This window comes from Salvelinus alpinus, chromosome 33 (genome assembly GCF_045679555.1).
Source record: "Salvelinus alpinus chromosome 33, SLU_Salpinus.1, whole genome shotgun sequence".
In the NCBI taxonomy this organism is placed as follows: Eukaryota; Metazoa; Chordata; class Actinopteri; order Salmoniformes; family Salmonidae; genus Salvelinus; species Salvelinus alpinus.
Genome location: NC_092118.1, coordinates 19,655,368 through 19,682,692, shown reverse-complemented (window position 1 = coordinate 19,682,692; position 27,325 = coordinate 19,655,368). Strand labels below are relative to the sequence as shown.

The 27,325-nt window shown below is 46.0% G+C and overlaps 1 protein-coding gene and 1 non-coding gene across 9 annotated transcripts in view; both read left to right on the top strand.

Annotated features, from left to right (window-relative positions):
• LOC139563248 (transcription factor 12-like) overlaps window positions 1–27,325 on the top strand; it is a 92,410-nt gene that overhangs the window by 56,137 nt on the left and 8,948 nt on the right. For 4 of the 8 annotated variants that reach the window (XM_071381721.1, XM_071381722.1, XM_071381720.1 and 1 more), the window contains exons 8-14: window positions 75–127; window positions 15,412–15,514; window positions 16,247–16,386; window positions 17,014–17,158; window positions 17,280–17,350; window positions 21,737–21,881; window positions 27,105–27,181. In XM_071381721.1, the coding sequence (XP_071237822.1) occupies window positions 75–127; window positions 15,412–15,514; window positions 16,247–16,386; window positions 17,014–17,158; window positions 17,280–17,350; window positions 21,737–21,881; window positions 27,105–27,181 (734 nt within the window). Of the gene's footprint in view, window positions 1–74; window positions 128–10,294; window positions 10,518–15,411; window positions 15,515–16,246; window positions 16,387–17,013; window positions 17,159–17,279; window positions 17,351–21,736; window positions 21,882–27,104; window positions 27,182–27,325 lie in introns of those variants that run through there. The other 4 variants (XM_071381723.1, XM_071381726.1, XM_071381727.1 and 1 more) reach the window with 3 other exon arrangements.
• Window positions 22,087–22,171, top strand: LOC139563372 (small nucleolar RNA SNORD35). Its single transcript, XR_011672547.1, has one exon. It is a non-coding gene; the product is annotated as a small nucleolar RNA SNORD35 (small nucleolar RNA).

Sequence of the window (27,325 nt, the reverse complement as noted above, 5' to 3'; positions counted from 1 at the left end):
GAATGAGCTGTTGTGTTGTTTACATCCCACAAAGGCCCTTTCTATTGCCTCAATCCTGTTTTATCTTTCCACAGATCCTCTACAAACAAAGAAAGTTCGCAAGGTCCCTCCTGGTCTGCCTTCATCTGTGAGTGGAAGATCATTTCATCTGCCTGCCATGCCTCTCATATATAAATAGATCTCTCAGTGAGCTTAACCAAACACACATACACACACACACACACACACACACACACACACACACACACACACACACACACACACACACACACACACACACACACACACACACACACACACACACACACACACACACATATACAAACACACACACACAGACAAAGAGAGCTGTTGACAAAGAGAGCTGTTTTACTTGCTTTCCTTGACTCTTCAAAGACGTCCTCTGCAGTGGCACCGTCGGTACCTGGTTGATGTGTAAGGGAGCCCATAGCCCTGCCTTGCTGTTTTTGTGTGTGTGTACTAGAGAGTGTGTGTATGTGTGTGTACATTGGGGTGATTGATTTTGGGGTCTGTCCTGTCACAGCGTGGTCTCCTCAGCTCCTCTCCTGGGACGCGGGGCTATGCAGGGCGCGGGGAGCAGAGCTGTCAGAGCGGATCCCAGGCGCTGCTCTTTTGATGTTTAATTAGTCATTATGTAGCCAAACAGGAGGACAGACAGAGATTAATAGTGCAGAATCAGAGACATTACCATGGGTAATAATCCCGGTGGAGCAGAAGACATTAGAATGCAGAGGAAGTGTAGAGCTCAGCTTGCCTCCGCCTGGGCCGGGCCTCATTAATATGCATAAATCACTAAGTCAGATGTTCATTGTGAAAAACCTGGTGGATTCTCAAAGCGGGCGATTAAGCCTTGCCTTAACTTCCCAGCCACTGGTACCGGCCGATGCTTAAAAAAAAAAAAGCAACTGGTTTTTAGCAGAGATCCCTCTTTACTATTGTGCTGAAGGCTTCATCCCCAGAGAACAAGAAAAGGGCTTTGATGAGGTTGGCTCAGAGACTGGATTTGCTTTTGGGAGTTGTGATAATCGCGAGCTCCACCGCTGTTCCTCTGAAATCAGATATGGAACAAGACACAGGACATAAAAGAGAGAGATGTGTTTTGTCTCTGAATTTGTGTTTGAATACTAGTTTGTCAGGAACAGAGGGAGGAAAGCAGCAGAGTGGGAAACGCGCGCTGCCTCTCCCCTCCTGAAGTAGGTGAAGGGGATATGGGGGGGGGTGGTGCCAGGAGACAGGGAGGGAGGCAGAGAAAGATTGGTTGCCTTGCGGGGTACATCTCTTTGTTGTGTAAATGGGCGCAGGGCTTTTATTTGTCTCTACTTAACACATGGGCGCAGGTGCACTATGTGACTCATAACAGTAGAATCAAAGCAGTACAATCCTGAGTGGAATAAGCAGAGGAGCTAATGCAGCTTCTTCTTCTGTCACTCTGTGGAGAAGACGAGTCCTGGATCTTGGAGGAGTTGGTCTCTGATCCCAAGACAGAGCCAAGACTTTAACAGGGAAAAGGGGGCTGTTTTTCTCTTATTTCCTCTGGTTGCAGGGAAAGATAAAGAGAGAGAGCCTGTGGTATGGGTGGTGTGTGGGGATGGAGGTTGAGTAGGCGGTGATGGAGGGCTTGTCTGGAGGCTTTTAGAAGGTGTTGTATGGGCCTGGTGGGAGGTGATGGTGAGGAGATGGAGGGGATATGAGCTGCCATAGCTTGTCTTGCAACTGGCTTTAGGTGTTTAGAGGTTATATACTGGCTGGTAGGAGGTGTGTGTGTGTGTGTGTGTGTGTGTGTGTGTGTGTGTGTGTGTGTGTGTGTGTGTGTGTGTGTGTGTGTGTGTGTGTGTGTGTGTGTGTGTGTGTGTGTGTGTGTGTGCGTGTACAGGGGTTATCTGCAGTGTGGGCGGCAGACAGCGGTGGTGGAGTTTAGGGGTGTCGAGGGCACAGGCGCACCTGGAGCAGAGCAGGGTTGCCGGGGGCAGCTGTGCTGTGCCTTGCCGTGTGAGGAGCCTGCAGTGTACCTGTAATGCAGAAATGCAGCTGGATGCAGATGCTGCTGAAAGGCTTTTGCTTGTGTAAGCACCCAGGCTTCACCAGAGGCCTGAAGAGCTGCTTGATAAACAAAATGAACACAATGCTTCATATCATTATTTCCCCTACTGGGAATTCTCTTTTATTTATTTCAAACTATTTATATATTTTTTCATCCTCACCTAAAAATGGTTGAGGGGGTTTAGATTTGAAGAGCGGTGTGTTTTTAATGAGTGGCTGATGTGTGTATATATGATGTGTGTATATGTAGGATTTATATTGCAATCATAATATTTATGGGTGCACATCCTCTGTGCATTTAGGTTGTTCCCCTGCAGTATATACCAGGATGTGGAGGCCATCAGGGAGAGCCAGCCAGCTGCTGATTGCAAACATTCACATGTTTATACCCCAATCTCATCTCATATACACACTTTTTCCTTAACCCACTTTTGCAGTTCATCTTACGTACATGCTCCTTTTAGGGGACAGGAGCTACTGTACAGATGTAGGATCTTAATTTGATTACTCTTTTGTTACTGTGAATTTTCCTGCACAGCTGGAAATGCAAACTTGCAGTGTTTAAAGTCATGTTTAAAAAGTCTAAAGTTTGTAATTTCCACTTTGAAATGTCAGACTTGAATTGCCCTAACGAAAAATGTGTCAACCCCTACAAAACAGTTCCATACATTTTTAACCACATAATAATTCACATTTCCTGTTGCTGCAGGATTATTATTGTATTATTCTGGCTCAAAGGAAGATCCTACATACAGTGGGGAGAACAAGTATTTGAAACACTGCCGATTTTGCAGGTTTTCCTACTTACAAAGCATGTAGAGGTCTGACATTTTTTATCATAGGTACACTTCAACTGTGAGAGACGGAATCTAAGAAGCCCTCCTGTTCTCCACTCATTACCTGTATTAACTGCACCTGTTTGAACTCGTTACCTGTATAAAAGACACCTGTCCACACACTCAATCAAACAGACTCCAACCTATCCACAATGGCCAAGACCAGAGAGCTGTGTAAGGACATCAGGGATAAAATGCAAGATCCATGCAAGATCTCACCTCGTGGGGCATCAATGATCATGAGGAAGGTGAGGGATCAGCCCAGAACTACACGGCAGGACCTGGTCAATGACCTGAAGAGAGCTGGGACCACAGTCTCAAAGAAAACCATTAGTAACACACTACGCCGTCATGGATTAAAATCCTGCAGCGCACGCAAGGTCCCCCTGCTCAAGCCAGCGCATGTCCAGGCCCGTCTGAAGTTTGCCAATGACCATCTGGATGATCCAGAGGAGGAATGGGAGAAGGTCATGTGGTCTGATGAGACAAAAATAGAGCTTTTTGGTCTAAACTCCATTCGTGTGTTTGGAGGAAGAAGAAGGATGAGTACAACCCCAAGAACACCATCCCAACCGTGAAGCATGGAGGTGGAAACATCATTCTTTGGGGATGCTTTTCTGCAAAGGGGACAGGACGACTGCACCGTATTGAGGGGCGGATGGATGGGGCCATGTATCGTGAGATCTTGGCCAACAACCTCCTTCCCTCAGTAAGAGCATTGAAGATGGGTGGGTCTTCCAGCATGACAACGACCCGAAACACACAGCCAGGGCAACTAAGAAGTAAGAAGCATCTCAAGGTCCTGGAGTGGCCTAGCCAGTCTCCAGACCTGAACCCAATAGAAAATCTTTGGAGGGAGCTGAAAGTCCGTATTGCCCAGCGTCAGCCCCGAAACCTGAAGGATCTGGAGAAGGTCTGTATGGAGGAGTGGGCCAAAATCCCTGCTGCAGTGTGTGCAAACCTGGTCAAGAACTATAGGAAACGTATGATCTCTGTAATTGTTAACAAAGGTTTCTGTACCAAATATTAAGTTCTGCTTTTCTGATGTATCAAGTACTTATGTCATGCAATAAAATGCTAATTAATTACTTAAAAATCATACAATGTGATTTTCTGGATTCCTGTTTTAGATTCCGTCTCTCACAGTTGAAGTGTACCTATGATAAAAATTACAGACCTCTACATGCTTTGTAAGTAGGAAAACCTGCAAAATCGGCAGTGTATCAAATACTTGTGTGTTGGTGTGTCACCAACTTTGTCAGCCTGATAATCACCATTTCCCTCTGAACAGTAGATCAATAGATAAACTGTGTACATAGTAAAATACTAATAAAATGAGTAATGTGGCACGAACATGATGTAGTACAGGGATCATCAACTAGATTCAGCCTTTGGTCAGGGGGCCGGAACTTAATTACAAATAATATGTGGACTGCAAATTGACCGAGAGAATCAATCAATCAATCAAATGTATTTATAAAGCCCTTTTTACATCAGCCGATGTTACAAAGTGCTGTACAGAAATCCAGCCTAAAACCCCAAACAGCAAGCAATGCAGATGTAGAAGCACGGTGGCTAGGAACATTTTTCCTAGAAAGGCCAGAACCTAGGAAGGAACCTAGAGAGGAACCAGGCTCTGAGGGGTGGACAGTCGTCTTCTGGCCCAAGCAGATATAACATTTGACTAAAACATAATCATTTCAAAGCATTTTGTATATTGGGGAACCCTGATGTAGTGTATATGTGCACTGGAGTCCACTAGTCCCAATTCAAACACATTATTTATTGCTTCTGATATTTATAGTAAATGTAGATCATGAATCCAGTACAATGCACACAAACACAAGGACCTTAGCCATTGCAGATGATCAGAGGTTGACTGTATCAGTCTTAAGTCTTGTAAGGCTTACTTCATGATACAGTGGGCTGACTGTGGTCATAGCTAGATGTATCACTTTGTAAACTGAGCATCGCTCTGAGTGAGGACATAACGGGTTATCATTGGATGGACAGCATGCTGGATGGATGGACAGGAGCAGGGTTGCTGACGGGCAGCTGTACGGGCACCTGCGTTAAGGGTCCGTCTGACAGGGAGACATAGGAGAGAGACGCGCTGCGGCGGCAGCTCTGTGGCTCGTGGGGAAAAGCTGTATCTTGTAGGATAATCATGTGTAGCTGGGAGGCCATTGCTGGTGTGTGTGTAAATAGCCAGGCTTTTTTTACGCGCCCTTGTCACTGGCACAACGGCTTGATGTGACACTTCCTCCTTGGCTGTGGTGACGCTAGTCTGGAGGAGGGAAAGAAAGAAAGTGGCGGGAGAGGGAGGAGGTGGGGGACAGAATCAACTCCCTTCAGGGACTTTTGCTAGCGAGAACCCTGGCTGTGAATGACAAAAAAGATTGTAATTTGCTTTTGACAGATCACTCAGACACCCTTGTTTCTGAGAGACTTTCACTTAGCAGGGAAACAGGGACTAGAAGAGAGGAAGTCTGCTCTGCTCCGGGCTCTGAGACTAAGACCCAGGATTTTGCCTCGCAGTGTTTGGGTGAATGACACACAGAGGTTATCTCCTTTGTGTGTGTGTGTGTGTGTGTGTGTGTGTGTGTGTGTTTAGCTGAACTCAGAGAGACTACAGCTCCCTTTCATCGATGCAGCTACATGTATTTTGACTAGACAGCCATCTGCAGGCGGAGCAGGATGGTGCAGGAAGCAGAGCTCATTTTGGGTTCTCTTTGAACCAGGGCAGGTCAGGACCTGGCAGAGGGCAGCTCTTGTGAGTAGACGTGCCTTTGGATGAAACCCGTCAGCAAAGCCTTCTGCAAATACAGCCAAACAATCATTGTTTGATGTGGCCCTTTCATGTAGGCATGGTTGTATCGTCTCAAGTGATCTCGATTTCCTTGTTGTCTGGCTGTTTCACAGCATCAGATGACAACATTTGTCATGTACTGCACCTCAACATTCTTGTATCAATTTTGTTTGATTAAGCATTTATTTAAATTTCTCTCTTTTTTAATTCAAGAAGGATTTTAAGAGTATGGTCATTGTGACATAGCTGACAAGACTTTCTATGGTCATGGAATGTGGGTTGACATGGTTCATTTCATTTTCTAAAATCAATTCTAGAATATTTATAGTACTAAACAGAACAGGACTGTCTTTCTGTCTACCTCTGCCTCCTGGCTACAGACCAGCTCCCATCCATCTCTGGGTTGGCATGATGCCCATTATCTCAACACCCTGCCCGTCCTATCAGGTCAGAGTCAGACCACCAGGGGGCAGTGTGGCAGGCTCTGCTGCTCTGCTCTGACCCCATTCTGAAGACCCTATGGGGGTGAGCTCATCAGATGGCTGATTAGATAGATGCCCCTCATTTGACTGGGATGATCCTGAACAGAGATCCTCACCCCCTCCCTCCCCGGGGCCTTGCCTGGGTGTGTTTATCCGTCTTTGGGTTGCTCAGATTTACCAATGACATGAGAGGCGGAGATAAAGGAGAAGGCCAACAACTCCAGAGGTCCCGGCTGCTTTCATCTAAAGGAGAGAAACAGAGTTAAAAGAACATGAAGCAGAAATGAATGCACACATTAAAGTCATTACTCACATTTCGGCCTGTAGTAAATTATTTATGTAGGGCCTGGCTACGTGAGTGCACCATGTTAATGCAGACCTTGGTTTTAGACTGCTGCCTGCCTGGCTTGGCACGGTGCTCTGTCAACAATCACTAGTGATTAGGTTAATAGAGTGTGTTAGTTGGAGGTTGTTTAACTCTAAACCACACCAGAGTGGCCAGTGGGGTATACTACAAAGCAGGATCAATGAGTTAGCCAGCTAACTTGTCTTTTAATTTTTTTTACTTTTTTTTGATAAGCTTGAAATGAGTATGGTCTAATTGACTCAACAACCAAAAGCACATATCTAAGTTTAGCCTTCTTAATGAACCAGAAAATCAATAGTTATTCCTAGTTGTTTATCAAAGTTAGCTGGCTAACTCATTGATCCTGCTTTGTAGTATACCCTCTGGTCTAAGAGAGCGTCAACAGGTGAAACTCACGTTATAGGCTGTATCTGCAGAACCAGTTGTAGGTCAGTTACCCCCCCTAACGCAGTGGAGGGTTTCCTCATAGTGTGTAAGTCAGAGCCATGTCAGGGCGCTTTGATTGGATTGGTCCTTCTTGGGTGCCTGGTTGATCATTGGACCAGTGAAAGACTAGAGGACACTGGCAAGAACACTGACTACTGTACTAGGCTGAACTGGATAGAGAGGCTCAGTCTTAATGTCACGGCTCAGAGATAGCCTCCTTCCATCCAGCAGCTTTATTCATGCGTATTGGATCTCTGTGTTTGTGTGGTACACATTGCCGTTGTCGTGACACCCTTTATATTAATACAATTCATTGGTTCCAGAGTCGTTTTTGATGACTGAGAACAAACAAAGAGACAAGGAAGGAATTCAATGTGATGTTGCTATGGAGCTAGAGCAGTGTCCTATCACTAAATAACTTTATGAGCAGTTGTATGGGGGACGGAGGTTTGTATGTCCGTGAGGATTTGGATGACAAAGGGCAGAGTTGATGAAAGGGAGTTGGGTGGAGTGTTATTTTGTGGTTCGTAGGGAATGTGGTTCAGATCATATTTGGATGGGAGAGAGAGAGGGTCTGTGTTCCAGCCTATGTTGAATGAACTCACAGAAGTGTAGGGGTGTACTGAAAAAGATCATATGAGGCATGTCTGTGGGCTGGAGATCCATGTTAACTCTGGGGAGGGTAGACTTTAGAGGGTGTCTGTCTGCCTGTCTCTCTGTGTCTGTCTCTCTGTGTGTCTGTGTGTGTCTCTGTATGTCGGTCTGTCTCTCTGTACGTGTGTGTGTGTATCTCCTATGTCAGGTTAATCAGTCAGCCAGGCCAGGAGTGGCTCAGCCAGGATTACCATAGCTACATGTACGTATGTCTGGCAGAAGCAGCACTAGAGGAACTGTATGTTGACTCAGTCACACAGAATGAGTGCTTTATAAATAACTCTAAAGCACCTTTCTGCTTCATACACACATGCAAAGCGTTAGGGAAATAAGGTCAGGGGGGAGTTGGAAGAGGAGGAAACGTGTCTGTCGTTAGAGATTCAGCAGTTAGAGATACTCTAACATCTGAAACTGAAGCAGAGCCAGTAGCACTGCACGGTATGCCTGCTCTGGAACAGCCTACAGATGAGAAAATGCCTGTTCTGTGCTGATTTATGCAGTTGTAAATCATTGGAGTTAACGTGTAATATATGTGTAATTAAGTCAAGGCAAAGCTTTGTGTTATGAACGTCTTGTGTGGTTTTGGGCAGATTAAGAACCCCCTCAGCACCCCTGCCCCCCCAAATAAAAACCAGTGCTTCTTACAGGAAACAATCCTCCCATCCCGTCTTATGACATCATGGCTAAATCCATGCGTGAGATGGAGGTGACCTCAGTGTGTGGATTTGCGGTGGATCTTTTTTAACACCCTAACAAATCCCAGGGGGAAAAGCATGGCCAGTGGCTCAAATGTGATTAGAGGGGTAGTTGTGTGGACAGGTGCATGGCTGGGTGGCTGCCAGTGAGGTAACACTTGGCCCACTTTGTACACTGATGCAGACTGGTCCTGTTTCTTGGTGACTGATGGGGCCGGGCCCAGGTTCAATGTTGATGAAGTGATAGAGGGTGGTGGTCTTAAGACGATTGGTGTTTAGGATGAGATCTGACATGGTTCAGAAGCTCAGGAAATGAAGTATGACAACGTGGGCGTCTTCTCGCTAATACAGCTAATATCTGTTTGTCTGTTAGACAAATGTAAATGATCCCAAAGTGTCCCTGTGTTTGCAGCTACATGTTGTATGCTGTGTTTGTGAGTAGTAGTAATGCGTCTGCTTTTATCAATGTGGAATCCATCTCTCTTTACTCATTCTCTTTGAGCTTTCATGTGTTTTTTTCTCAGCACGGCCTTCTGTGTCTGGACCCGTTTTTGGACCCTTCGAACACACATTTTCCTTAAAGCATCAACTTGAAACGGGTCCAGATATAAAGTGGTACCAGCATGTAGACCCCGGTGCCTTGGAAGAGTTTAAAAGAATCTCAGAGAAGAAAGAGGAATACATAATAATAGTACTGAAGGAAAAACATAATAAAGCCTCGTTTTCTTTGGGAAAGGAGTCTTTCATCTTTCTATAACAATAATGCTCTCAATGAGTGCACAGGACTGTGTTTAGTCCAGGAAGCTTCTACTGGCGGACATGAAAGGCTCCAGGGAGGCTGGATGGAGTGGGCTTTAAAGGCACTGTATGGCACATGGGTCAGTCCTCTCCTCTCGCCTCGCTCTTCCTCCTCTTCCCTTTCTCCACCTCTCCTCTTTCTCCTCCTTCAATGGAGGCTGACATGGAACAGCAGAGCGGTCTGAGAGTGACAGGCAGACAGCGAAATTAAGTGGCTGTGGCTGTTTTGGTTGTACCCCTCTGCTTCCCCCTGGCCTGTGGTGTACGTCTGAGTTTGAGGCCCCCGGGGGTTTAGGAAATGGAGCATCACAGTTCTGTTGCCTGTCTGACGTCAAGGCCCGGGCCCTCTGCAGCTGTGGCGTGTGTTTAACAACTCTCTCTGTTTACAGTCACCGTCGTGACAAGGGGGTTCATTCTGACTATAGGGAAAGTGTAATTGTTATGGAAGCACACAGTATACATGAACATTCTCACTAAGACGTTCTACAACATTATAAACGTTTCTTTCTCCTTCTCCCTGTCTGTTTTTATGACTGGGTTTTCTGCCTAAGAAATAGAATCCAAATTTAATTTGAGGTCTTATTTTTCCTTCCTTTTTTCTTTTCCTTGTTGAGAGTCCATTTTCCCATATTGGTTGTTAATTGGTATAACGTTGAGTGTGGGAACAGGTTCAGCTCCTGTCCAGATGGTTGTGTAGAAACCCTATCCCTTCATGTTACCTCACCGCTAGCGGACTAATTCAGTTATTACAAAAACAACAGATTAGTCCGCTCAGGATTAAAACCTGTGTGGGAGAGCATGTTTATTGCAGTTATTTACTCAGTAATTTGTTTGCTTTTGAATAACATAAATTAATGATATCGCGCCCAAAGCTAAATAGTTTTAGTTCAATCTCCCCTGCAGAAAATGTAAATGTTTATTTTTGGGAGTTATCATTTTTTTCTCCTCTTTCTAAATCAACTCAAGCATTTGTTTTCTGTCCCACCTCCTCGCTTTATCCCCCCCTCCCTCCGGTTCGCCTCCCCTCCCCCAATCTGCTTTCCTCTTTGCCTCAGCACTTATGAGGCTTAAGGGGAAGAACCATTTCAGCCCCTCCCCTTCTCTCAACCACCCCCTAACACTGCGGCGAATGGTTCAGCCCTGTTTTGCATAAGTTTCCTCTGAGTAGATCCATGTGTGAAGGGCCAGCCCAGGACTGAAAGAATTAGTCCCTTTTTAACGGGTTCGATGTATGTCTAGGGAGAAGGCTTGTGTGCTGCTGCTGCCGTGCTCTGAAACAGTACACTTGCTCCAGTCATCAGTATAATAGCCGAAGCTATCATGTATTGCGCCTACCCTGTCCCTGGAATGGGCAGCAACTCCTTAATGTATTACTACAACGGGAAATCGGTGAGTTCTGTCTGCGGGAGAAAGAGAGGGAGAGTGTGTGTGTGTGTGTGTGTGTGTGTGTGTGTGTGTGTGTGTGTGTGTGTGTGTGTGTGTGTGTGTGTGTGTGTGTGTGTGTGTGTGTGTGTGTGTGTGTGTGTGTGTGTGTGTGTGTGTGTGTGTGTGTGTGTGTGTGTGTCCACGTTTGTAATTGGCCCTCGGGTATGGAGTTGCAGAATATTGGGTTGTCCGGCTGCACAAGATGTTTCTCGGCTCTAGAGTATATCACTCCTCTCTGCTTTACTCTCTTTCTCCCTGCCCCTTTCTCTCGTTCTCTCTCTGTCTCTCTCTCTCTCTCTCATTTTCCCTCTCTCCTCTGTGGACTGATTTTTCCGTTGCCTCAGTTACAGCTGTGTGACAGTACCATTTGTTTTTCTTTGCAGTTCAAATAGAGGACTTCATTTCTTTCTCAATATATTCTAGACATGTTATAGCCTGAATCTGTTAGATGGTTCACTTCCTTTTTTTAGCTAACCATGTATGTCAAAACTTAAACTTAATTTCAGCACAGACTTCTCTTTTAGAGATAAAGCAGAATATAAGCAAGGCACATCAATTGTATATAAGTAGGAACAGAACTCAATATGTGGATGTGTGTGGTTGAAAAAAGTTAAACACATGTTTTTTCCTCTCACCTCTGTTCGTAGACAGATAGACTGAAAATATAGTTTTTTTAGCTGTGAATTTATTTTTACTGGCTGGTTGGTTCAGCACTGAGACTGGGTTGAAATAATAACACATGGGAGTCTGGGAATGATTACGGAAAAGAGGCTGCCTGTTGAGGTTAGACTTTCCTGTTTGTAGATTGAGCTCTGAGCACCAGCGTTGCTGTTATTCCATCTGTTTTTAATCACATCGGCATTCTGGACTCTACAGGGAGCCTAATGTGATTCCTGGATTGCTCAGTAAAAAACTGTGTTCCTGCAAAAACTTTATTTTATGTGTGTATGTGGGAGAGTGTGTAGTGTGCGTGTGTGTGGTTGCGTGCGTTTGTGTTTCGGTTTACCTGCCTCTGAGCTAAATTGAGTTTCCTCAGATGCTTGCAGTAATTGTGTCACAGGTGTAAAAGTCTCACTGGCACTGCTGCTGAATAAGAGATGAGCAGAGAAAAGTCTCTTCCTGTTTCTCAGCTTCTCTCCAGAGAGCAAAAACACTGAAACACCCACTCAGCTTCATCAAGAAAGACAACTCCACCTTTCAGAGTCAAGGCCTCATTGGACCTCATTCTCTGATTTAAACCAGGAAGTTGCACATTTCTATACCATTGTGAGATTCACTTTTATACATTTACATTTAAGTCATTTAGCAGACGCTCTTATCCAGAGCGACTTACAAATTGGTGCATTCACCTTATGATATCCAGTGGAACAACCACTTTACAATAGTGCATCTAACTCTTTTAAGGGGGGGGGGGGTTAGAAGGATTACTTTATCCTATCCTAGGTATTCCTTAAAGAGGTGGGGTTTCAGGTGTCTCCGGAAGGTGGTGATTGACTCCGCTGACCTGGCGTCGTGAGGGAGTTTGTTCCACCATTGGGGTGCCAGAGCAGCGAACAGTTTTGACTGGGCTGAGCGGGAACTGTACTTCCTCAGAGGTAGGGAGGCGAGCAGGCCAGAGGTGGATGAACGCAGTGCCCTTGTTTGGGTGTAGGGCCTGATCAGAGCCTGAAGGTACGGAGGTGCCGTTCCCCTCACAGCTCCGTAGGCAAGCACCATGGTCTTGTAGCGGATGCGAGCTTCAACTGGAAGCCAGTGGAGAGAGCGGAGGAGCGGGGTGACGTGAGAGAACTTGGGAAAGTTGAACACCAGACGGGCTGCGGCGTTTATGAGGTCAACATGTTCAGGCTTGTGTTTTAGCCCTCCTCATACCCCATTAGGACAATGCCCTTTGTTCCTACAGCACCACAGATCACTTTGATCCTTTTATATTCTGTATTACCAGGAATGTCTTACAGGCCAGGAGGGAGAATATTGGGAACGTGTGGGCAGCATGGGTCAACTTTATGATCCAAAGCAGTCGATAAATAACCAACCAATAGCAAGCTCTTTATCTTCTCTTCATCGGTGGAGAGATAAATAGTGTTTACTGTGAGCATCAACAAAACTCACATTTACTTGTTGGAGTTTTGAGAGTGATTATTGTTTTTATGGCAAGAGCCTTAAAGTCTTTGATTTTTGTGTTTTATGGCGTATGAAGTGTTTTATTTCCGTTGTTTCCTCCAGTTCCATAGAAAATGAGTAACAAAAGCTTTAGAGAATTCAGATATTTGGGAGGATTTGGTGGGTGGAGTGTGTTTTTCTAAGGTGTGGCCTTTCCTGTCTAATATCCCTCAAGTGCACTGAGGACTGTACCAAGGAGGCATCCAGTAAGTGACTGTTTTTCTTCCCATCTCAGGAAATATGAAATAACTGTTTACAGCACAAGATAACATCAGGTTTTGCCTCAGAGTTTAAAATTCATGTTGACAGCTTCCCACGTATATAACACCTGATATCACCTAATTTATCAGAGTGCAGTTGGTCTTTGAAAATTGTGTTTCTTGAGACCTAAATGTTGGAGTTTTTAAGCATCAACAGCTTGAGGCTTGAGATGTCTCTGTTAAAGGGTTGACTGGTACCAGGCTGCAGCGCTCAACATGCCCCATCAGGAAGGTGGTTCTGGGGCTGTGTAGCAGGGGACCATTGTGTTGGAGCTGCGTGCGTGCCTTTTAGCCTCTATAAGTGTGTTAGATTTAGACTTGAAAAGAAAGGCCCTCGGGCATGGTTTGATTCCACATAGTGACGTGCAGAGACAGGATACTGTGTTGACACCAGCAGCCCACTGCTCTCAGCTGTTCTCTTTTGTGAGTTTTTACTGCGGTGATAATTTATTTTTAAGAGGTTATTTTTGCCGTCGTCATTTGGTGTATCCATATGTTGACAGTTTTAATGTTTTTTTCCATGTGCTGTTTTGATTGGTGTGGTGTTGAGATCAAAGGCGGGTGCTGCAGGCTGGTGATGTGTGGAAAGGTGTGGAAGGACTCATCAGCCCTCTCAGATCAGCCACAGAGAGTCTCAGAGAGTTGCAGAACAAAGCTCTGCCAAGAACCTACTGTCCCCATTCTCTCCAATCTGACAGTAAAATCTGATGCTTTTTGATATTAAGTCAAACATGAGTAAGCTCAGTGTATGAACAACAAACCCTGAATTAATGATTGCTTATGGATTATGATGGCTACAGATATTCTTAAATTAAACGTGATGCGGAAAATATACAGAAACTAAACAGCCAAACTCCAACAACTGTGCTGGTCCTGCTGGCCCGGGCTCTGAGTGATGTCTCTTTAATTCATGTGGTAGTAAAAGGAAACCCAGGCGGGCCCTTCTCCTCCAGAGGCTAGGGGAATGAGGCGCCCGGTGTTTGGGTGTTTTATTAATGCCTTGACTGGCTAGCCCAGTGTAAAGAGGACAATTAGCATCATCCACCGCCATATGCTGCCCATTGAGGCTCAGACTGGGACAAAGCCAGGGCTCCTGTGTGAGGCTAACCTGGAATCACCACGGGAGTCCCCACACCCTGGGTCACATGTGCGAGCCAGAGGAGCCAAGAGATCCCCTCCCCTCCCTGCTAAACGACATGTACACAGGGTGCTGGAGTTACACACACAGCTAATCACATGCTCACACACACTGCTTGCTCAGCAAGACCCCACGGCCCTGAGTGTTGGCTAAGCTGACTGACTGATATGTCGTTCACATGTGTGAGTGTGTATGTGTGTGTCTTTCTCTTGACGTATGTAGTAAAGTGATGACGAATGAAGTTGGGGTTGTGTCTCATAAATAAGATTATTATTCTTCAGTAGGACAGCAAAACATTCTCTCCAAGCCCACTGACACATCTTGTTGCATTAGGAAGCAAACTTTGAAGTTCTTGAAGGGCTCTGTTCACACAAACAGATGAGTATGCCATTAGGTCATTAAAAAAGGAATTTATGTTGCTGGTGACTAGAGGATGGGTGGGGGGTGCTAGGTGGATGGCAGGTCTGGTAGGGACCGGCCTTTGTGGCGTGGTGAGTTCACTAGCTCTCTCTCCCTCCATCTGGAGTGGATGAAGTCAGAGACCACATCACTAATGTTTGGCTTCACGACCCTTTGATCCTCCCACCCACCCAGCCTGGCACAGCCACAGCTGCACAACAGCCCTCTGTGCCTCACCGCTCATCCCCTCCCTCGATCCCTCGCCAGCTCACAGCCAGGTAGCAAAATGAAGAAAAGCACAGGCCCCATATTTTATTTTCTGATTTGATTTCTGTTTCTTTGGCGTGCTGCAATTTGCAGTGTTGATATGAAAGTGTGTGTGCTGGTGTCATTATAGTTCCATTAAGAGCTGAGACAATCTGAAATGCAAACACCACCTGATAATCCAGTCCTCCCTCCACGAGCCTTCCAAATGAGCCCAGCTGCCACACCACTGGCTTCTTAAACTGGCACGGCTCAGTTTGTTCACTACATTCATTAAAGTAGACATGAATATGGCTTCAACATACAAAGCTACTTTACAAATGACAGTCGTGTAAGGAATATGGACAAATTTAGGCGAAGGTACTCGTTTGCATCTAATAATGGTTAATGAAGCCGTCCTTAATGCACTGGCTTTAGATTGTGATCAACCCACCAGGCAGGGTGGTGGGGCATTAGAATTGTTCCTCTTCAACATCATCCTAATAACTCAACCAAATCATCATCATTATGCTCCTGCCACATACAGTGAACAGTCATAACCTACGTCTTAGAGGATAACGACTTGGACAAAATGCTAGACTGCCCTGTGCACCTGCTGTTGTTATTCATGTTAATAATGTCTGTTTTCTTTTGGCAGGTGTATGCCCCGTCTCCCAACTCCACAGAAGACTTCAACAGAGATTCTCCCTCCTACTCATCTCCCAAACCCCCCAGCAGTATGTTTGCAACCACTTTCTTTGGTAAGTGATTCTGACTTAAGACAGTCTCTGTCATGGAGTCTAAAGAACCAGTATTATCTGTTTGTGCAATCTGATGCGCTGTCTTTATCCATTTCTTCTCCTGCCTCTTGATGGACTGTGTACCCATGAGAAAATATTTCTGGACAAACATCCTAACATTACACTCAGTCACTCTCTCTGTAGTCACTCTCTCTGATGTTGCTGAACAGTTTCAAATGTTCAGCTCGATTTAGCCATTTCTTTCTTCTGGTAGACAGTATTTCACTGAGCCTGGTCTCAGAGTCGCTGGTCTTTGAAGGGATGGGGTTGGTTTCTGTTAGCCAAGGGAGGCTTAGTGTTATCTCAGCTGTGTCCAGGACAGGGCTTGTGTTTCAGTCCTAAGACCAGACTGGGAGAGTGAACAACCCCCTTGTGTGATCCAGCAACTCAGCAGAGAGGAGGGTGACTGCCCTCTGTGGAAAGGTCTCTCTGGGCTCTCATAATCAAGCTGTGTGTTGTGGTTTGCTGTTGTGGTTTGCTTCACGGCGGTTCAGGCATATTGAATTTTATGTAAACTTGACTTTGGTTATTAAACTAAAGCCATTAAAACGTCTTTGCTCCCTTCTGGAATCAAATCCAGGATGTCTCTTCAATTGGATGATCCTTTTGTTACATGAGTCATTATACTGTAAAGAATAGGGATGAAACTCAAAACAGATCAATTTCAACTCAACTCTTGTTTGTTGTCATTAGATGGGACCCACAACTCTTCTGATCCGTGGAATTCCTCCAATGGGATCAACCAGCCTAGTTATGGAGGAATGCTGGGAGGATCTTCATCTCACATGCCGCAGTCAGGAAATTACGTCAACATGCACTCACATGACCGCCTGGTAAGCAACCCAGCTAGTGATGTACGCACATACTGTAAGTGATGTCTCAATGTCTCCCCTACCTATTCTTAGACAGTCTACCTCCTCCCTGTTAAGCTCTATTGCCCCATGCCCATAAAACATTTGGCTTGCATTGGTTTCAATTGAATATTTGTGGTGTGCAATATTGCCCACCCTGCCTACAGAAAAAGTCTAGCTAGGGGAAACACTGTGACTGATGCGTATTCAGCCTCCATGTCCTGTTCTGCCCCATCAGAGCACATCCCCTCCTCTCTGCTGAGCCCGTAGTGAGAGTGGTTGGTGTGAGCTGTGGCCTGGCTATCTCTCTATCTGATGTTGCTGTCTGGGCAGTATCTGTGTAAGACACGGCTGACCCCCTCTATCAGTGTTTCATCTGCTCTGCCTGCCCACTGTGTCTCACTGGGACTCACAGGGAGCCTGCAGCTGCTGCCCAACCAAAGCCCTCTGTCTGTCTGGGCTCCACATTCATATAACCTCTCTTTTATCAAGTGATATTTTTTTCACCATGCACAATGCACAATGCTATTCTTACCACTGAACAAGTGTATGCACACACAATATTGCTTTGTCCTGATGAACACGTGTTTTGTCCTCTTTTTCTTTCAGAATTACCCTCCACACTCTGTGTCGCCGACAGACATCCATGCCAGTCTTCCTCCAATGTCCAGCTTCCACCGCAGCAACGCCAGCACTTCACCATTCGTTAACCCAACACACACCCCGCCTGTCAACACCACCGACGGGGCCATGGGTATGGCGAATATTTGGTTGATCTACTCTTAAATATCAATAGGCGAGATAAATTCCCATAATGATGTTCTCTTCTTTAATCTATGCTTTGTGTTATAAGTGTCCTCGCCTTGTTTCTGTAGTTGCTCCAAATCGGGGGAACGCCTCTGGAAGCCAGCAGACTGGAGATGCCCTGGGCAAAGCCTTGGCTTCAGTGAGTACAGCACACCCCTGTTCTCCTCCGGGGAAATGAGAAAGCCTCAAAAGAGATTTAGAAAGAAACTATGTTACAAATCCACAGAGGTTGTTTGTTGGGAGTAAAGCCCTATTGGTTTACTTGTAAATGGAGGCAAAATCCATGCAGCACTTAAAATTGCACTCTCTCCCTCTGAATGCCAGTTTGATTGAGGCGTTAGGCTTACATGGATGGTTAGGAATCCTCTGTGGATATCCCCTCTAGGTTGGTCCCCTCTCTGGGTGTGAATCCTGTGTTCTTGACTACAGTACCTTCTCCACTCACTTTACTATCAAATATATATTTTTATTTCTGTGTTAAATTGAGATGGTGCATTATATTAATGGCCCTCTTCAGTCTGTAAAGGAAGTGACCTCGGTGGTCACGATGGGTATTAAGTGCTATAGTGAATGCTGATTAAATAAGCCCAGAGGGATGTGTTTGCAGTTGTTTCTGGGCTTAAGCCTGGATAATTGTAGACTTAATCTCTGAGTATACAAGAAAGGAAATTGTAAAAAAAAAAAAAAAAAATACAAAAAAAAATTCACCAGTTTGAATAATCCAGCCTTGGTATTTGTTCCATTTTCGATCATGTCTCCCTGCACGTTTGACACACAGTAACTCATAAACCTTTGTGCTACTGAGGATGAATATGTCCTCCGTCCAGTTAGAGCCCTCTTGGTTTCACAGAACCTCACAGAGAGCTCTTCTGTCCCTCCTTTTACTGATTATTTCTCATTTTAATAACTCCCAGAACTCATCTGTAACCCGGCCTAATATACACTACATGACCAAAAGTATGTGGACACCTGCTCATCGAACATCTCATTCCAAAATCATGGGCATTAATATGGAGTTGGTCCCCCTTTGCTGCTATAACAGCCTTCACTCTTCTGGGAAGGCTTTCCACTAGATGTTGGAACATTGCTGCGGGGACTTGCTTCCATTCTGCCACAAGAGCATTAGTGAGGTTGGGTGTTCCAATTCTTCCCAAAGGTGTTCGATGGGGTTGAGGTCAAGGCTCTGTGAAGGCCAGTCAAGTTCTTCCACACCAATCTCGACAAACCATTTCTGTATGGACCTCGCTTTGTGCACAGGGGTATTGTCATATTGAAACAGGAAAGGTCCTTCCTCAAACTGTTGCCACAAAGTTGGAAACACAGAATCATTTAGAATGTCATTGTTTGCTGTAGCATTAAGATTTCCCTTCACTGGATCTAAGGGGCCTAACCTGAACCATGACAAACAGCCCCAGATCATTATTCTTCCTCCACCAAACTTTACAGTTGGCACTATGCATTGGGGCAGGTAGCGTTCTCCTAGCATCCGCCAAACTCAGATTAGTCTGTTGGACTGACAGATGGTGAAGCAGGATTCATCACTCCAGAGTTCTCACTGCTCCAGAGTCCAATGGTGGAAAGCTTTACACCATTCCAGCCGACACTTGTCATTGCGCATGGTGATTTTAGGTTTGTGTGCTGCTGCTCGTCCATGGAAACCCATTTCATGAAGCTCCTGACGAACAGTTCTTGTGCTGACGTTGCTTCCAGAGGCAATTTGGAACTCGGTAGTGAGTGTTGCAACCGAGGACAAACAATTTTTATGTGCTTCGCGCTTCAGCACTCGACGATCCCGTTCTGTGAGCTCGTGTGACCTAGCATTTCGCGGCTGAGCCGTTGGTGCTCCTAGACTTTTCCACTTCACAATAACAGCACTTACAGTTGACTACGGCAGTTCTTGCAGGGCAGACATTTTACAAACTGACTTGTTGGAAAGGCAGCATCCTATGACTGTGCCACGTTGAAAGTCACTGAGCTCATCAGTAAGGCCATTCTACTGCCAATGTTTGTCTATTGAGATTGCATGGCTGTGTGCTTGATTTTATTCACCTGTCAGCAATGTGTGTGGCTGAAATAGCCGAATCCACTAATTTGTCAGGGAGTCCACATAATTTTGTCCATATAGTGTATCTCACCTCAGAGAAATGAAACCCACCATAGCTTTTATTCCTAGTAAAAAGTGAGAGAAGTAGGATGTGTAAAAGCGTAATGGGTTTACATTTGGGAGGTGCTATGGCTCAGTGGTGCGCACCCGAAAGAGAAAAGTGTGTGTGAGGGTGTATCATAATCACAAATTAAGTATTTTTGTATTCGTAGACTCAATTCTATTAGCATGACAAAGCTGCAGTGAAATGGACACTGTTGGTCTGGGGTGAGACGAGGGGTGGGGAGGCCAGGGGGAGCGAAGGGGGTTCCTAACTGCTGTGGCTCAACTCTGCGGGCCGCCCTTTGTGGGCCTTTTGTTCTCCGGCCTTTTAAACGGACCGTGCTTATTGGCCCCGCTGCCCGGGGGAGCGTGACCGATGAGGAGGCGGAGCCTCATTTGTTGTTGGTAAAATGAGTCGTGTTGCAGTTTGAATACAGCAGAAGTAGCCCGGGACCTGAAGAATGGCCCGTTGTATATTGCAGGGTCAGGAGTCACGGCTATAAACGGCCCGCTTTAGAAAGAGAAGAGATATTGGCTAATTCGTTTTGAGTCCCATTGATTTGAGACATACACTTGTGATCACAGTTGATGGTCATTACTTCTCAACAGGATTGAGTGTCTCAGGGTAAAGATACTGAACAGTAACAAATGCTTTTGACTGAGAAATGAAATCCCCACAGGGAAAAACATCACTTTTGGTACACGGAGTGACATGCAATAGCCAAACCATTTGGATTTTCAAAACTTGATTGAAACACAAAAGCTTGGTGATCAAGCTTAAAAGAGAAGATTATTAATAACGACATTCCATTGTGTTTAAACGGTTTCCTATGAGTAGGATGTGATGTTTACTTGGAGGGAAATCCTTCTGGATCTACTGCCTCTGCTAATTAATGGGAATCAAACCTCTAATACCCTGGTTTACTGGGAGACACTTTCCATTATGGCACAAACTATCCTCTTAAAGGGAACAAATCAGGGATGCATTGTCTGCTTTAATCCAGTATTTCTCTAAACAAATTAAATCCCTGTGAAAGTTTTAGAGATGTAATCTGTGTGCTTCAGAATCACATCATCCTCTCTCTCTTTCTCTCGCTCTCTTTCTTTCTCTTTCTCTCGCTCTCTCTTTCTTTCTTTCTTTCTTTCTCTCTCTTTCTCTCTCGCTCTCTCTCTTTCTCTTTCTTTTTTTCTCTCTCTTTCTCTCTCGCTCTCTCTCTCTTTCTCTCTTTCTCTTTCTTTCTTTCTCTCTCTTTCTCTCTCTCTCTCTTTCCCTCTCTCTATCTCTCTCTCCCTCCCTCTCTCTCTTTCTCTCTCGCTCTCTCTCTCTTTCTCTCTTTCTTTCTTTCTCTCTCTTTCTCCCTCTCTCTCTTTCCCTCTCTCTATCTCTCTCTCCCTCCCTTTCTCTCTTTCTCTCTCGTTCTCTCTCTCTCTCATGATTGTCATGTTGCCCTAAACCCTCATTGACCCAAGCTTAACATTCCCCACAAACACAGTGGAAGGTCTGTACATGCTACGGTATGGTAACAGAGGTCTTCTGCCATTGAGAAGACATTGTTTTTTATAGTCCATACAAGACACCTCAACTGGTCTGATCTGAGTGTATACTACTCTTCCACTTTTAGTGGTTCTCTCCCTTCACTGGCGCTCAGTTCAGGGCGTGGTCTAGCATGGAGAGGTGCGGTGGTGCAGCTCATTCAGGATAACCCCCTCCGCTCCATCACCATTGGGGGATTAATGCTGGCCTTTGTATCTCTCCCTGTCTATGGCTCCACCCTGGGTTTATACTGGAGTTATATAGCACCATGTTAGAAAGATATTAATGGGATCTAGGGCAGATTTTAGTCCACTTTAGCTTTAAAGGATTTCAACCGCTTTGTTCCTGTTTCCCCCCAAAGTAAAGACATTGACTTCCTCCTCTAATAGTGTATCAGCCATATTACTGTAGATACAGTATTTGTATGATATTATCTATGTTGTGGCTAGTGGGGGAGATCTAAATAAAACAGCACTAATCAGAGTTGGAGGAGGGCACCTGACTGGTCAGAGCCTTCAGGTGTCGCAGTGAATATGGTTTGCGGTACCCTTTTTGTTGCTTTCACTGAAGCCACTGCTCACCGTTAAAGGCCCATATGTATGCTCTGAACATTTTTATGGGCTCCCCGGTTGGAAAATCCCCAGAATTGATGAGCCAATTTCGTCCGTGCGCCCTGCTGAAGGATGGTGACACAGGCTATAAAAAGTATGGGGAAACGATAGGTTGTGATTTTAAAGAGCTGCATGTTCTGCCTTACTGACGGATCTCTCTCTTTCTCCCTCCTTCTGTCATCCCCCTCACTCTCTTTCCCTCCGTTCCTCTCCCTCTCCCCTCTCTCTACACAGATTTACTCACCTGACCACACCAGCAGTAGTTTTCCATCCAACCCCTCCACCCCTGTAGGATCTCCGTCGCCCCTGACTTGCACAGCAGGTGCTGCTGCCTCAGCAGGTACAGTGGTGACCACCGGCGCCCCCTCTGGAAGGGCAGGTAGAACATCAGTCTGCACTCTGATCTACTGCACTATAGCATTATACCAGCCTAAACTAGTCCCAATGCCATGGAGAGATGGGGGTTATTGTTTCCCCATTCGCACTGCTTCCTCCATAAGGCTCTGTCTTAGTGCTGTAGGTGAACACTGCAAGTGATGTTTATCTCACAATGGTCTTCAAGTGATGTTTATCTCACAATGGTCTTCAAGTGATGTTTATCTCACGATGGTCTTCAGAGTCTCTGTGACTTTGACGACATTGCCTCATGGCGACAGCTGATGCAGTTTACCTCAGACAAATCCTAGCTACATAGGGATAAGGAGTCAGCTCTCTTCAGTTGGTGAAAGGGACTAAGAGACTATCTTAGAGTTTGACATCCTCTCCTCTCAGTCACTGTATTCATTCTACCAGATAACCAACCAGATAATTCAGATAATCAATTTCCCTGAAACTGGGTCCTTAAGTAGCAGAGCAATGTGCAGGGTACATTTAATAATTGTGAGAGACACTCTGACAGAGGAGAACGAGAGAGAGAAAGAGAGGGAAAGCTCAGCGTGTTGTTTTAGTGGGCAGTTGTGCCGTGTGTGGTGATGTAGTGGCGACAGCTGTCTCCACGTATGCCCCCCTCGTCCTCAGCTGTTGCCCTGGTCTGTGGACAGCTGTTCCCCCCATGGACCGACCTGCCTGCAAAGGGCGTCATTTATCTGCCCGAGGAACGACAGTGACTCAGCTGATGAGAATGACTATATCGGCTTCACACTCAGGGCAGCATGCCATACTTGGGAGGACAGAGGAGGTAGAATGCCAACAACCATTTAGATTTTATCAGTGAAGTTCCTGTCACCTGGAGATTGAGAGCACCAGTTATTTGGGTGTGGATTGTTTTGTTATACAAATAATGAGACAACATGATACCAAGGGCACCAACTTTTGTTACAATGTGAAACAGAGTTTCTCTTTACAATCATAATGTCACGCCCTGACCTTAGAGATCATTTTTATGTCTCTATTTTGGTTTGGTCAGGGCGTGAGTTGGGTTGGGCATTCTATGTTTTGTGTTTCTATGATTTTCTATTTCTATGTTTTGGCCGGGTATGGTTCTCAATCACGGACAGCTGTCTATCGTTGTTTCTGATTGGGAACCATACTTAGGTAGCTTTTTTCCCCACCGTTCTTTGTGGGAAGTTGTCTTTGTTTGTTTGCACTATTGCCTTTAGCTTCACGGTTTGTTTTGTATGGTTTATTGTTTTTTGTCAGCGTAATTTTTAAATAAAGTAAAATGTACGCTCACCACGCTGCACCTTGGTCCTCATCCTTCTTACGACAGCCGTGACAGAACTGCCCACCACCAAAGGACCAAGCAGCGTGGTTTAGAGTACTCCTGGACATGGGAGGGGATCCTGGATGGTAGGGGACCCTGGAGGCAGGCTGGGGAGTATCGCCGTCCACGGGAGGAACTGGAGGCAGCTAATGCGGCGCGGCAACGTTATGAGGGAACACGGCTGGCAAGGAAGCCCGAGAGGCAGCCCCCCCCAAAAAAAATTGGGGGGGGGGGGGGAACACGGGGAGTTTGGCAGAGTCAGGTTGGAGACCTGAGCCAACTCCCCGTGCTTACCGTGGCGAGCATGTGACTGGTCAGGCCCCGTGCTATGGTGTGATGCGCACTGTGTCTTGGCCGAGCATTCACAGCCCGGTGTGCTCGGTGCCAGCGTCCCGCATTTGCCGGGTGGAAGTGGGCATCCTGACAGAACGGGTGGTGCCAGCTCTGCGCTCGAGACCGCCAGTGTGCCTCCACGGCCCAGTATATCCGGAGCCTCTGCCAAGGAAGAGGCCTCCTGTATGTCTCCCCAGCCTGGTGAGTCCTGTGCCTGCTCCCAGAGCCAGGTCTCCTGTGTGTCTCCCCAGCCTGGTGAGTCCTGTGCCTGCGCCCAGCTCGGGGCCTCCAGAGACGGCCTCCAGCCCGGAGCCTCCAGCGACGTTCTCCAGTCCGGAGCCTCCAGCGACGGCCTCCAGTCCGGAGCCTCCAGCGAGGGCGCCCAGTCCGGGGCCTGCAGCGAGGGCGCCCAGTCCGGGGCCCGCAGCGAGGGCGCTCAGTCTGGGGCCAGCAGCGAGGGTCCCCAGTCTGGGGTCGGCGACGAGGGTCCCCGCACCAGAGGTGCCACCAAAGTGGGGTGAGCCAGCGGTGGAGCGGGGTCTGCGTCCCGCACCTGAGTCGCTGCCGCGGATAGATGCCCACCCAGACCCTCCCCTATAGGTTTAGGTTTTGCAGCCGGAGTCCACACCTTTGGGGGGGGGGGGGGGGTACTGTCACGCCCTGACCTTAGAGATCCTTTTTATGTATCTATTTTGGTTTGGTCAGGGCGTGAGTTGGGGTGGGCATTCTATGTTTTGTGTTTCTATGATTTTATATTTCTATGTTTTGGCCGGGTATGGTTCTCAATCAGGGACAGCTGTCTATCGTTGTCTCTGATTGGGAACCATACTTAGGTAGCTTTTTCCCCCACCGTTCTTTGTGGGAAGTTGTCTTTGTTTGTTGGCACTATTGCCTTTAGCTTCACGGTTTGTTTTGTATGGTTTATTGTTTTTTGTCTGCGTCATTTTTAAATAAAGTAAAATACCACGCTGCACCTTGGTCCTCATCCTTCAACAGCCGTGACACATAATCCTCAGTGAATCTACAGTTTCTGTTCAATTTACAAATGCAAAACAAATACTCCACATACATGACTTTCCATATGAATAAACATCTGCCTTTGTCCAAAACCCTTCCCAAAAGTCATAACTTATCCATTTCCAAATCTGTTTCCATTAGTTTAATAGAACGCCTCCATAAAAACTAAAGTTAATGTAGCTTAAAAGGGCAACTGGGATGATTGAAAATGTATTTCTTGTTTCATGTTTTGCGATCTAATATCCATTTATTTGTTTGAAGTTTGTTAATTAGAATAGGGGGCATTACAGAGGTCAGTTGGGGAATGATTTGACATGATGTTCAGATTAACCACAAATTGCTCCATCTGTTCATTAGGATTAGCTACTTTCATAACCCAACCAGGCAGGAACAGATATACACCCTGGTGCTGCTCAACTCAACTCTGGCTGGTGTGTTCAATTAGCCCTCTCCTTCTCCTCCTCTCCTCCACGTGGGGACCAGAGGCCCAGGGAGGCTTAGTTATGAGTACTTCCTGTTTGGTTCGCGCCAGGGAAACACTGAGGTTGAGCAGAGGCCTCCTGTATGTCTCTAAATGAGAGAATGAGAGGTAAGCTAAAGTAACTTTGGAGCAGGGATTGAGGGAGCCTCCCTCAATCCCTGCTCCAAAGTTACTTTTAATAGCCTCTTAATTAAAGCCTGGCTTTTCCAGGACCTTTGTGTGGAGAGACTTTCTCTCAGAAGAGGACTAATGCTTAGTTTACACTGCTGACGATGAATCAATGGAAAATCCTAAACAGTTCCCCCAGGTCAAGTGGAGATGTAATCCTAGTGTTTGTCAGAAACAAACTAACATTAGCTAGCGATCTCCCGGTTCCCTATCTTTCTCTCTCAAATACTGAAATACCATTTTAGAGGAGAACAGGGAGAAAATGGGGCCTGCTGTTGGTTTTGACAAACAGCCTAAATGAGAGAATGAGAGGTAAGCTAAACAATGTATCCATCTGTAGAGTATGCTACAGTACGTGGGCTGGGTGTTGGCCTCCTGCCACAGTAATGGAGACCAGGCGGTATAGTGAGGGCCCATAGCTGGGGTTAGCTCACTAACACAGCCCAGTATAAATAACCTGGGAGGTTTCCTCATTGTCACAATCGATTAAGGAGACTTGGACTGTTCTCATGTGCACACAACAGGCTTGGTGTAATGAATTACCTCCTGGTGCACTGTTGTTTGTTAGTTGGAATATTTCAGACAACATTGGCTAAGATAAAGAGACAAAGAAAAATATATTTTGTTGCATCAGACCTCAATTTGATTAGCAGATTATTTTAGTTTCACACTAATCAAATTGAGTTGATTTGTTTTGTATGTTGTCACGAACGTCGTCAGGGAAATGACCGGACCAAGGTGCAGCGTGGTGAGCGTACATGATTCTTTATTAAGAATGTCGCCAACAAAACAAGAAACACCAAAAACGAACGTGAAGCTTAGGGCTATACAGGCCACTAACAAAGACAACTACCCACAACTAAGGTGGCAAAACAGGCTGCCTAAGTATGATTCCCAATCAGAGACAACGATAGACAGCTGTCTCTGATTGGGAACCACACTCGGCCAAACACACAGAAATACAAAACATAGAATGCCCACCCTACATCACACCCTGACCTAACCAAATAGAGAAATAAAATTGCTCTCTAAGGTCAGGGCGTGACATATGTGCCATTGCACATTTCATGTACTGATTATAACCATTCCCACACATTGTGATCCCCTCTGCTTTATGTAAAATTAAAATGTGCTCTAGAGATCACCCAGTCTGGGATAGAATGGAATTCCTTAATTAGATGTTTCCACCATTTGTTTGGACTATTGCCCTCTCTCTTGGTTGTCTCTAGAATCTCAGAATGGAAAGTTAATTCAGCTCAAGTCTCTGAGTCTCTCTTGGCCTGCATGTTTTGGCAAGCCACGGAGCTGTTGGACTGTTACACTATACCTCAGCTTGGCATGTGATTGGTCAGATGATATTTGTGTCGTGACCCCTGGAAGCTTGTCAGCTAATCACTTCGGGCTTAGATCAACGGACAAGAGGAGCACCCATGAGTGCAGCCTTGCTAGAGCCTTCTGGAACTTTCTGGCTCATTGGATAGAGTAAGGGAGTCCTTTTGTCGTGGAATAATCACTCTGTCAGTGTCAGTGGAAGACAGCCTCTGTCCCAGCCGGCCCTCTTATCACTGTTCACTTTGTTCCCTGGGCTATTAGCTCATTAATGAGCGGATGTAGGCCATGTCCCAGTGTGCTGGTGTATGTTGGGGCCGTCCACCCACGGCCCTGGCTCATGATGCAGGATGCAGCCCAGTCACCAGGAAATTATGCAGCTGAACCCCAATGATGAAAATACCTCTCACAGCATAACAACAAGAGACCAGACAGGATGTGGATGTGCTGTGGGTCAGTCAGCCCCTGTAGAGTGGAGCAGGATGCAGGTCTCTTATCATTGGCCATGTTGTGATGTCTGAATCAGCCATGTCAGGTGGATAACTGTGGTTCTCCCTCTCTGTCTCTCACAGGTACCAACCAATGGTCCCGTGGTGCAGCCGGGCAGAGCTCCTCCTCCCCCAACTATGAGAACTCCCTGCACTCACTGGTAAGTCTCCCTGCCTCCCTTCTCTTCCCTTCCCCCACACCCTGAGCACTTTTTAATGGACACGCACACAGTAGATGGGTTCTCTCGCGGAGGGCAGGGATAGCATTACATGAAGATTCTTGGCTGACAAATGTCGGTAGGGGG